Source organism: Anabrus simplex, chromosome 3 (assembly GCF_040414725.1).
Source record: "Anabrus simplex isolate iqAnaSimp1 chromosome 3, ASM4041472v1, whole genome shotgun sequence".
Classification (NCBI taxonomy): Eukaryota; Metazoa; Arthropoda; class Insecta; order Orthoptera; family Tettigoniidae; genus Anabrus; species Anabrus simplex.
This window is the reverse complement of record NC_090267.1, coordinates 197,439,818-197,451,684: the sequence shown is the minus strand read 5'-3', so window position 1 is coordinate 197,451,684 and position 11,867 is coordinate 197,439,818. Positions and strand designations below refer to the sequence as shown.

At 40.4% G+C, this 11,867-nt stretch overlaps 1 protein-coding gene and 1 pseudogene across 1 annotated transcript in view; one reads left to right on the top strand and one right to left on the bottom strand.

The window, feature by feature from the left end:
- Positions 1–234: 234 nt before the first annotated feature.
- LOC136866738 (trypsin-1) overlaps positions 235–11,867 on the bottom strand; it is a 30,156-nt gene continuing 18,523 nt past the window's right edge. The window contains exons 5-7 of the mRNA XM_067143847.2: positions 10,853–11,055; positions 8,676–8,730; positions 235–416 (exon numbers count right to left, since the gene is read on the bottom strand). Of these exons, the coding sequence (XP_066999948.1) occupies positions 283–416; positions 8,676–8,730; positions 10,853–11,055 (392 nt within the window). The 3' untranslated portion in view covers positions 235–282. The remainder of the gene's footprint in view (positions 417–8,675; positions 8,731–10,852; positions 11,056–11,867) is intronic.
- LOC137499071 (5S ribosomal RNA) lies at positions 4,065–4,183 on the top strand (annotated as a pseudogene).

Here is an 11,867-nt window from a genome sequence, read left to right as displayed (position 1 = left end):
GAAACTAAGAGACGGTGGAGAACGTATGAGGTGCTTATCCTATGGTGCCGAGATGAAAATTAAATGCCTTAGCATGAGCAAATTCTAAGAATGCGTACCTTCAACTGTACTAGGGAAGGTTAAACAATAGTAAAATGTACATAACAACAATGCGAGTTTAAATAATATCACACAAAATTTAATATTTTCATTTTGTATTACAGTCTTTCATGATACTTCTTTCTCTAAGCTACAGCACTGCTCCCTCAACGTTCATCACACGCCGTTGTTTGAAGCGAGAGGCTAGTAGGTACCAGGGGGCTGGCAGGGACAAGAGTCGATCGTGTGTTTAGAGAGCCAAGTAAGGTAGCGGTTAACTCGGCTGTACACTCCAGGGTAGTTGGGTCGGGCACATCCATCTCCCCAGGACACAACACCTGAGAACATCGTAATACAGCGTTAGTAAGTCATTTTTATTTTTACTTTTTGATCAACAGGCATTTTTACCCATTACAGAACATTTCCATTAGTTGTTTCCAATGCTATAAATAACATCTATTAAAAACTAAAATATTATATTATAAAGAACTAAAACTATACTCACGAACAACGTACAGTGTAAAAGTGTAGTTAATTGTTATCTCCTAATGTCTCCTGAACACAACTTGTTACAGAAAGCATCCCTCTCCGCGAGATTGATGAGCTGGAATTGGCCTATCGACTAACTCAAAATATATAGTTTAAATCGGAATAAAGTGACACCACTCCGAGAACTAAAGTTATGGTTATTAATGATGTGCAAGGACAAGTATTTAATTTAGGTCCACTCTTCGTTTAAGTTTCGTTCTGACTGACCGTAAGAAGATACTCTCCTCGTCAAATATATCCATATTTGGCATTGTATTCCTTAGGTGTATGTATGTATGTATGTATGTATGTATGTATGTATGTATGTATGTATGTATGTATGTATGTATGTATGTTGGGTATTCAGCCCGAAGGCTGGTTGGATCCTCTACAGGTTCACCATTAGCTGTCATAGATGGCCTAGTTGTCACTGAAGAGGCGTACTAGGGAAATGAGGAGTGAGGTAGTTTCCCGTTGCTTTCCTCCATCGAGCCAGAAGTTGCTATTGCACATCAGTCTGCCAAGCCCACTGAAATGCCTGCACCAACCGACCCTATGAGCTACATTTTCACACCATTCACAGCAGGGACTGGCTGCATAAGGAATGGCATTACTAGCGTCACTTATACCTCAGCCACTTTCATATTGTCAAAGCCAAGGAAGAGACTGAGACAGGCCAGTGAAAGTAACAATTTTATTCTAGCCCATACCAGAAGACATAGTGCACTGTAAACACTACATCTTGCCAGTAAAGGCATATTCCTTAGGTAACACATCCTATTTAAAGTTAAGTTCACATAGTGATCTGTATAGCTGTACTTGCTGAATTAATTATCGATTATCCCGTACGGTTAGAGGCACGCGGCTGTGAGCTTGCATCCGGAAGATAGTGGGTTCGAATCCTACTGTTGGCAGCCCACAAATGATTTTCCTTGGTTTCCCATTTTCACACCAGGAAAATGCTGCGGCTGTACCTTAATTAAGGCCACGGCCGCTTCCTTCCAACTCTTAGGCCTTTCCTATCCCATCGTCGCCATAATACCTATCTGTGCCGGTGCGACGTAAAGCCACTACCGGTAGTAAATTTTTTTATCGATTATCTACTTTACCTTCGAGAGAAATCTATGTGTATATTTTGGGCTCATGGATGTCCTAATATGTAATTCCTCTGTACCAATGACACATATTTGGACTATTTTTTGAGACAAAGAAATACACATATCGCAAAGATTTAGCTTGAACATGCATTATTTATATATTTATTAAAGGATGCATTTACGCCGGCAAGAGAGTATAGAAGAGCGCTGGTGACATAAATTGGGAGAATACTCCCGTAACCGAGATCTCCGGTCGAAACGCTTTGGAGGAGACTTAATGTCCTTCTTGGATTGTAACAAGTTGTTGATAGTGGTGTGGTTGTTAACAATGAAAAAATAAAAAAATAGCCCTTAAAGGAGAAAAAATTGGATGGAAAAGTATGTATATTTGAATTATGGAATATTCTTGATCCCTAAAGTTAGGCTCCCGTAAGGAGAGTGGCTGTCAAATTCCACGGAAATGCGGAAGGAAATTTCATACTCGTTGAAGGTCCTAAGGAAAGAGATTAATACTCAAGGAACTTGAATCTTGAAATGATATTATTATTCAACCCAAAATACCATTTCGAAGGAGTCTCAGTGTGTTACTTTCCCTTGTTAGTAATTAAAATGAGATCTCGCTTTATAATTGCTCAATAGATATTTCAACACTGTCTACTAGCCTCGAGCGGAAATACAGGATCCAACCTGTCTCAAACTACCATCATGCCGATAAAATGCAATCTCGAAACCTGGTTGCCAACTATTTTCCTTAGATTTTACATGTGGGTGATCTATCTTGCTGAGCACGCAAGGTCTTCTTTAAACGTGGCTAAATACGAACAGTAGCCTGGGAGAAGGCTGGAAAGACAATTCCATGGAGGGTAGAGTGCTAGAACACATTTGAGAAGGGTGTAAGAATTATTTGCTGCATGCGTTGTTGTTGTTGTTGTTGTCGTTATTATTCTTATTGTTGTTATTTTTGAATGGCACTTGAGATGTGGGAAAATACGGTTTAGTGGAGAAGCAAAGCAAAGTTATCTCCGTACAGGCCATGGAGGGGTGGAAGGTAAAAGTTTCCACTATACATAACCTCGGCACTTGATGGGGTAGAGTGGTTAGCTCTACATCCGACCGCCTTTGCCCCCAGGAATTAACATGGTACTCATTTTTGGTGTAGGCTGAGCGAATCTCAGGGCCATATGCACCTCCCGAAGTGGAAATCTCGTTTCTTAATTTTAACGACTTCCTGAAGGGGATTCGAACCCACATCTTTCCGGACGAACCGAGCACGCCATTTCCGCCTCGGCCAGGCAGCCCCTTTATTGGAGAAGGGCGTAGAAAATTTAATAATTACCTTTGGAGCTCGGGACAGTTACACATCTTAGAATACGGTACTTCTACAACTCAGTTTGGAGTACTCATTCCTTTATTAACCACAATATTCTTCTAGCTTCAGTTTTCAGCAGTAATTTTCTGTTTTTCATCATCATCATCATCATCTGTTTACCCTCCAGGTTCGGTTTTTCCCTCAGACTTAGCGAGGGATCCCACCTCTACCGCCTCAAGGGCAGTGTCCTGGAGCTTCTAAATCTGGGTCGGGGGATACAACTGGGGAGTATGACCAGTACCTCGCCCAGGCGGCCTCACCTGCTATGCTGAACAGGGGCCTTGTGGAGGGATGGGAAGATTGGAAGGGATAGGCAAGGAAGAGGGAAGGAAGCGGCCGTGGCCTCAAGTTAGGTACCATCCCGGCATTCGCCTGGAGGAGAAGTGGGAAACCACGGAAAACCACTTCCAGGATGGTTGAGGTGGGAATCGAATCCACTTCTACTCAGTTGACCTCCCGAGGCTGAGTGGACCCCGTTCCAGCCCTCGTACCACGTTTCAAATTTCGTGGCAGAGCCGGGAATCGAACCCGGGCCTCCGGGGGTGGCAGCTAATCACGCTAACCATTACACCACAGAGGCGGACAATGTTCTGTTTTTAAAACTTTATTTTCTCTCTAAAGTGCTAAATGTGGGTAGTAATTGCACCAAGAATATCTTTAATTTTTTTAAATTTGTATACAATTTGATTTCGTTATCAAAGTGCTTTTCAGCTTTTTACATTTTACAAGGAATACTAGCCGCGGTCGTATGCCATTAGTTGTTCGCGCAACTGCACTGGTAGCCGAGGTCAAGTAATTAGCGAACTGTCAGTTCAAAAGTAAAGTTATTCGAAAAAATAATTGTCCGAATAAAAAATCATCACATAACTAAAAGCAGACTTATGGAGGATGTAATAGTTTTGCGATAGCAATTACTCTGGTTCCGTTTAAAAAGGGAAGTTGCTGCTTCTATTACAGTAATCATGATAATAAGCCGCGTTAATTGTACTAGGGCCAACGGCCATACCATGTTGAATACACCGGTTCTCGTCCGATCACAGCAGTTAAGCAACATTAGGCGTGGTCAGAACTTGGATGGATGACCACTTGGGAACACCACGTGCCGTTGGCTCAATTCCCTTTGTCCACCTCTGTGGTGTAGTGGTTAGTGTGATTAGCTGCCACCCTCGGAGGCCCGGGTTCAATTCCAGGCTCTGGCACGAAATTTGAAAAGTGATACGAGGGCTGGAACGGGGTCCACTCAGCCTCGGGAGGTCAACTGAGTAGAGGTGGGTTCGATTCCCACCTCAGCCATCCTGGAAGTGGTTTTTCGTGGTTTCCCACTTCTCCTAACTTCAGGCCGCTGCCGCTTCCTTCCCTCTTCCTGGTCTATTCCTTCCAATCTTTCCATCCCCCACCAAGGCCCCTGTTCAGCATAGCAGGTGAGGCCGCCTGGGCGAGATACTGGTCATTCTCCCCAGTTGTACCCCCGACCCCAGAGTCTCACGCTCCAGGACACCGCCCTTGATGCGGTAGAGGTGGGATCCCTCGCTGTGTCCGAGGGAAAAGCCAACCCTGGCGGGTAAACAGATTAAAATTGCACTAGGATTATTTTACTACTATTCATCTCCCTAAAAACTGAAGAAAAACATGTTAGGTGAATTGTATATTTTAAGATTAAACTGGTAGTTTTGAAACGAAGTATCATCTTATTGCATTTAATACACCCATAATCAGGAGGAAGCAATTTACCAGTGAATTCCCTACCATATTACAATGTGCAGAGGCATAACGCCAGTAACAACAACAATCTCCTTAAACATTTCCTGTAGTAGTACCCAGTACAATTCATGTCGTCCTACCCGGATCAGGAATGTACAGGAACATGATTTCATCGGTAGTAATCACGACATGCAATATTATTTACATGCGTCGATAGGAAATTTCCACTGGATGTATTGAAAGACGATACGTGATACCTGTAGCGCTTATATCTTTGTGTGTGTGTGTGTGTGTGTGTGTGTGTGTGTTTGTGTGTAAGAGAGAGAGAGATATCCGAAGCCATCTCTCTTCAGTTTCTGCTCAGTTAATTTATAACTGTTATGTTGTTCAGTCTGCCGAAATTTTAAGTAAGTAAATTTATAAACTGTCCGCCTCTGTGGTGTAATGGTTAGATGCCACCCCCGGAGGCCCGGATTCGATTCACGGCTCTGCCACAAAATTAAAAAAGTGTTACGAACGCAGGAACGGGGTCCACTCAGTCTTGGGAGGTCAACTGAGTATAGGGGGCTTTGATCCCCACCTCAACCATCCTCGAAGTTGTTTTCCGTGGTTTCCCACTTCTCCACCAAGCAAATGCCGGGATGGTACCGAACTTAAGGCCACGGCCGCTTCTTTCCCTCTTCCTTGTCCATCTCTTCCAATCTTCCCATCACCCCTCCCCCACAAGGCCCCTGCTCAGTATGCCAGGAGATACTGGTCTTCCTTCCTTAGTTGTATCCCCCGACCCAAAATCACACACTCCAGAACAGTACTCTTGAGACGGGAGAGGTGGAATCCCTCGCTGAGTTCGAGGGAAAAACCAACCCTGGAGGGTAAACGGATTAAGAAAAAAAAGAAAGAATGAAATATATAAACTACCGAAAAAAACATATGGTATCAGAATTATACCAGAAAAACTTAATTAATACAAAATGATTAATTAATTAATTAGTAATTAATTTGAAGCATGTTGTTTCATTTTCAGGTAATTTATAAATGTATTTATTCAAAATTAGTTTTGAGAGACTGAAGAACCTAACAGTGTCAAATCGTGCATCTCTGCATATAACCAACTGGCTTTGCAGCCTCGACACTGTTTTGGGACTTTACTTCTCACACAGCACTTGATGGTAGTTTGGTTATGTAGATATATAGCCTATCCAAATGTTCAAATCAGTACAACTCTCCATCCTCCTAAAACCTAATTTCGGGCCGATGACCTTCGATGTTCGGCCCCTTTAAACAAGAAGCATCATCATCACCAAATCCTAACTTCTTGTGGTACGTCGCGTAGTGCATAAGATCCCAGCGATGTCTGATTCTGTTTGCACAAAGTTGTCAAGTCTCCTCGCCCCTCTTCCCTAACACACATACCGAGGTCGGTAGCGATAGCTGCAGTCCCTTAAGTGCGGCCAGTATCCAGTAATCGGGAGATAGTGGGTTCGAACCCCACTGTCGGCAGCCCTGAAGATGGTTTTACGTGTTTTCCTATTTTCCCATTCCTAGGCCTTCCCTAACCCATCGTCGCCATAAGACATATCTATGTCGGTGCGACGTAAAGCAAAAAAAAAAAAAAAAGAAAACTAACACACATATGGACAGCTCCCTTGCTCTTACTCCCCTGTCGGTATTTAGTTCGAGAAGGGAGTGTTTCATTTTCATGGTTATTTATTTTATTTAACCGTACCGTCATTCTGGGATTAATGTTTAATAATGAAAATAATAATCCGCGGTGTAGAGGTAGCGTGCCTGCCTCTTACCCGGACAAGCCCGGAATTATTACCTGGATCTGAGGGCTGATTCGAGTTCCACTCAGCGTAAGTGATTACAATTGAGGAGCTATCTGACGGTGAGATGGCGGTCCCAGTCTAGAAAGACCAGAATTACGGCCGAGAGGATTCGTCGTGCTGATCTCACGACACATTGTAATCTACAGGCTTTCGGGGTGAGCAGCGGTCGCTTGGTAGGCTATGGCCCTTCGGGGCTGTTGCGCCATGAGGTTTGGCTAATAATAATAATAAGAAGAAGAAGAATATTTTTCTAGTGGCTTAAAGTCACACTAGCACATCGAATTAAAGGGCTAGGATTGGGAGAGTAGCGGTTGTGATTTTAATTAAGATACACCCCAGCATTTTCCAGGTTGACATGTAATATATGCTGCAGGAAGGTTACATTTCAGTGCATTTAATAACCTGACAGGGATTCAAACAGTGGCAGTCGTCGTGAGAAGCTAATGGCCATGTTAGTGAACCTATGATGGCATATACTAATAAACAGGGACAATGTGGTTAACGATTAGTCTTTCAAATAATTTCTTACGTTTTTAATGGCAATTTCTCCTATAGGCACGTATCTATCCACAGAAAGCATTGGATAGAGTCTAAAAATGTGCGAAAGTCGGCTTCATTTTAAAACTTAATGATTGGTTTTCCTGCAATCCTAATAATGAAAATCAAATGTCGTATGGCTTTTAGTGCCGGGATATCCCAGGACGGGTTCGGCTCGCCAGGTGCAGGTCTTTGTATTTGACACCCGTAGGCGACCTGCACGTCGTGATGAGGATGAAATGATGATGAAGACATCCTAATATTATTATTATTAATAATAATAATAATAATAATAATAATACCGATTCTACGCCTCTGATAATTGGATGTTGATCTTCATCGGTGCATCCAGGTCGAAACTATTGTTGTTGTAATGTAAATTTACGCTACACAAAATGAGGATGGAGGTCTGGTTTGATATAACAGATCAATAGTTAGGTAAACGTTTTAACTATCCCGGTTTATCTTAATTTAAATTTTACAGCGTTATACATTTTCTGCACATGCCCATTCCAGTCGCTAAGTTGATTTTTCAAGACTGGTTTGTTACGAAGTCAGTTCTCGCTCCAGTCTGAAATTTCTTCATTCTATTATTTTTTCAGTTTGCTGTACATCGCACCGACACAGATAAGGCTTATGGTGACAATGATATAGGAAAGGCTTACGAGTGGGAAGGAAGCAGCCGTGGCCTTAATTAATGTACAGCCCCCGGCATTTGCCTAGTGTGAAAATGGGAAACCACAAAAAACCATCTTCAGGGCTACTGACAGTTGCTTTCGATCCCCCTACCTCCCGGATGCAAGCTCACAGCTGCACAACCCTAACAACACGGCCAACACTCCCGGTTTCTTCGTTCTGAGGATAATGTATAAATTAAAACAAATTTAACAACACTGTCCGAAAACTAAGTATAGGACCACTACAAATGCGGACGATGATCACTTGAATAAAACATTGACGTGTTTGTTTACAGGAAAAAGAAATATGTTATTTGTGTTTTATTGAACCTTCGTAATTTCCTCGGTGGAGGTGCTCGAAAAGGCTGCTTGATGACTTCGAAACAGCCAGCGTCACTTCACCAGTCATTTTGAAAATTAAATAAATAATTTTCCTGGTATTGTGTCCCTAATTGGATTAGAAAAACTATGCTTCCGATCTGGATAAGTCATTCGCCCCTTCGAAAGAAAGAGTGGCTTTATGTTTGACTATCGTTTGTTGTATTAATGCTTCTCATCTGGTTCGTAAATCATTTAAAATGAATTTGTACTGAATCACATACGCTTGCCTGACAACTCGGTGTTTTACTAGCCAATTAATGAATGTCCAACACTCATCTAGCATAATAACGATCTATAAGTATGATAATTTATATGTCATTTCATACTAACGTCAACATGTAACATACCATGTAACGCATATCATCCTCTTCATATTGGCTTTACTTACTACACTAAAGAAGGACAAAAGAAATATAGAGGATAAGATAAGAAACAAGGCAGTTAAACATTGCTTACAATATAAATAATGTTAACTTACCTACAATGTTGTAGAACGTTCCATTTCTAACGACAAGAGGTCCTCCGCTGTCTCCCTGAAAGTGAATGGTGATTTGTTAACCTTTACGGCAATAAATAATAAATACATGGGTTTTACAGAACTTTCAAGAACTGTGCTCTTTCTGAACTTCAAGTTCTGGCTCGAACTTCGGCCGCAATACGGGAACAGGAATTTGATTCATGTATCAAGCTATCTGTCTCAAAGGTATCACCAAAATAATTACAGTACATTGGTCCAAATACGATAATAGTTGCATATTCATTATTACACACACCTAACACACATGGCTAATGACTACTTTTTCTCAAACTCGTGCAGTAAATGGTGGCAATGATAATTTTCGGAATGTTTTCTATTACAAGAACAAGACCAAAGGGATAGGCTTGAGTTCAGAAACAAGGCACATTAAATCGCCTTATTCATGGACATGTCAATATATCTTCAATGTTACATCCTAACGAAATCTCTACTTTTGTTGCAGGCTTCTCACGGATTCCTACCATGTGCAAATCTTGGGGATTGTATATGAATTTTGTTTCAGATAGAGGGGAGACGTAATTTTGCGTGAAGTGAAGTCTCTCCTCTCACTTTATTCCAATCATACTCAATGACACTGACGTATATTTCTGACACGGAAAACTGCAGTTTTCACGTACGAGCCCCGGTCAACTTTTCTTACAACCATCTTGAGGTACGGCCGGTAGCACACCATGTTCTTTTGTGCGCTGTTAACCAGCCAACAATGCAGACATACACCATCTGCTGGTGGCATTCAGTAAATAATGACAGAGTTTCAAATGTTTATAGGCCCTACTGGACTTTCCGGGCTGCCATATGTTCGGCAGATAAGAAACGGCTGTCATAAGTTACGAAACGAATCACGTATAAGCAGACATTGACACCGGAACACCTTCCAATTGCAATGCACTTTTTAATAACAATAATAATAATAATAACAATAATAATAATAAAATGGCAAGTCTTATATATACATACGAAAACTGCTCCTACAATTTCTATGAAAATTACAGACTTGGGTCTAGAAATCGATCTACCAGGGACTCATTTTCGAGAAAATTCATGTTCAGGCATCTACGTGCGTTTTCTTACAGCGTGAAAGCGACATCTATCTTTTTATTAGGAAGTCAGCTGGACGGTAATGTTTCATGAAATTTAACTACCGAGCATCAGATAGGGAATTTGTAAAATTCTTAGCGACATCGACCATATTATTATACATGCCAGTACTTACTAGCTTTCTTGAAAACCGCTCTAATAAGTTCGATGATTTCAAGATATTTAAGTACCGAGCAACAGATGGCAGTTTTCTAATGGAAACAATTCATTATTAGCAAGTTATTGCTGGACAGTAGCGATTCATTGTCTACCTTGTTCCATTGTAACAAATGGTGGTTTTCTAATGGAAACAAATAGGTTATTTATATGAATTACTGTAGTTTGTTTTCATGATCCTTTATCAGTGTTCGCCAAGCATAAATAATAGTTCACAATGATTCCGAGAGGAGATCGGTCAACCAGATCATAATAATAATAATAATAATAATAATAATAATAATAATAATAATAATAATAATAATAATAATAATAATAATAATATATTGAACGAATCAACGACTTCCCGCAATTACGGGTTGCCACAATGGACAAAGTAAAGCTTATCAGGATACAGAATGTTTTTATCACATAGAAATATGTCGATGATACGTCGGCAGCCTCTAAACAATGTACATAAAATAACGATACGGTCCGACGCGACGAAGAACGTATTAGTGGTGCATGTTATTATTTTATGGGTCTTCAGTTTATTGGCCAGTTTGATGTTCCCCTGTCCTTCCCTAAAACTACTTGATCCTATAACGCCTATCTACTGACATCTGTACACGTTCTGGGTGTCTCAAGACGAGTCTTCGTCGAATATTTTTCTATCGGCTACACATCGCTAAATCTTTATGTCCATGTAGATTGTATTCATTTCTAATCCGATCTACCGATCTCGCCTTCCTAATTCTTCCGTAATTGTACAATGATTCTATTCTCTTACTTTCTATAACAGTTATTGTCCATGCTTCACCTCGATACAAATTTCCCACTCCACACAAAATAAACATATTTCTACATATCAAACACTCGCATACCTGACAGGAATCCTTCTTGCCTTCGGGGACACCAGCACACAGCATGTTGTCAGTAATCCGGCGATTGCCATAACCTGTCTTACGGCACTGCGTGTTTGAAAGAATGGGCACTGTTACTTCCATAAGTACTGGAGACACAGCACCTCCTTGAGATGTAGTACCCCAACCTGCTACTGTGCCGTCCTGTCCAGTGAAATTTTTATCTATGAAATGGTAAAATAATATTAACATACTGGAAATAAAACACCACACTTGTGGTAACGGAGAAAATAGTAAACCTCCCCAGTTGATGGCTATCCGTGACTGGGCGAGAAGAGTGTTTATTCATCCATTCATGATCACAATTCATTTAGTTATTCATTCATTCATTCATTCATTCATTCATTCATTCATTCATTCATTCATTCATTCAATTCATTCATAATGTATGTTGTAATTGTAGGATAACTCTATAAAAGCTTGTGACACAAACATAAGTACTAATACAACTTAGGGACGGTAAGATACACGTTTGCCCTAGGCTATAAAACTCTGTTAACGTCTAGGACAATAAATAAATAAATAAATAAATACATACATACATACATAAATAAATAAATAAATAAATAAATAAATAAATAAATAAATAAATAAATAAACCGGGATATGGGAGTATTCTATTCTAAAAAAATAGTAAATAAATCGCACTCACAATGTTCAAAGTAAATTCAGCCTACATTAACATACTGAAGGAAAGAGGCGAGTAGATATGCTAATATTTCTATGGGAGTGGAAACTTCTCTTAATTGATACTTGACAGAGACCGCCTTCTACTTAATACAGTGACGAATGTGCGTATTCATCTGAGTGTTATCTGTGTTAATTTTTAATATTCCAACAAGAAACTAAAAGCTCTAAAAACAAAAATGTTTTTAAAACATTTTTAAAGATGTAAGCATTGATTTCATGCACGGAGTGATTTAGTAATAAGTACCGCATTATAAGGGATGGCATATTGGGTGTAGGAGATCACTTT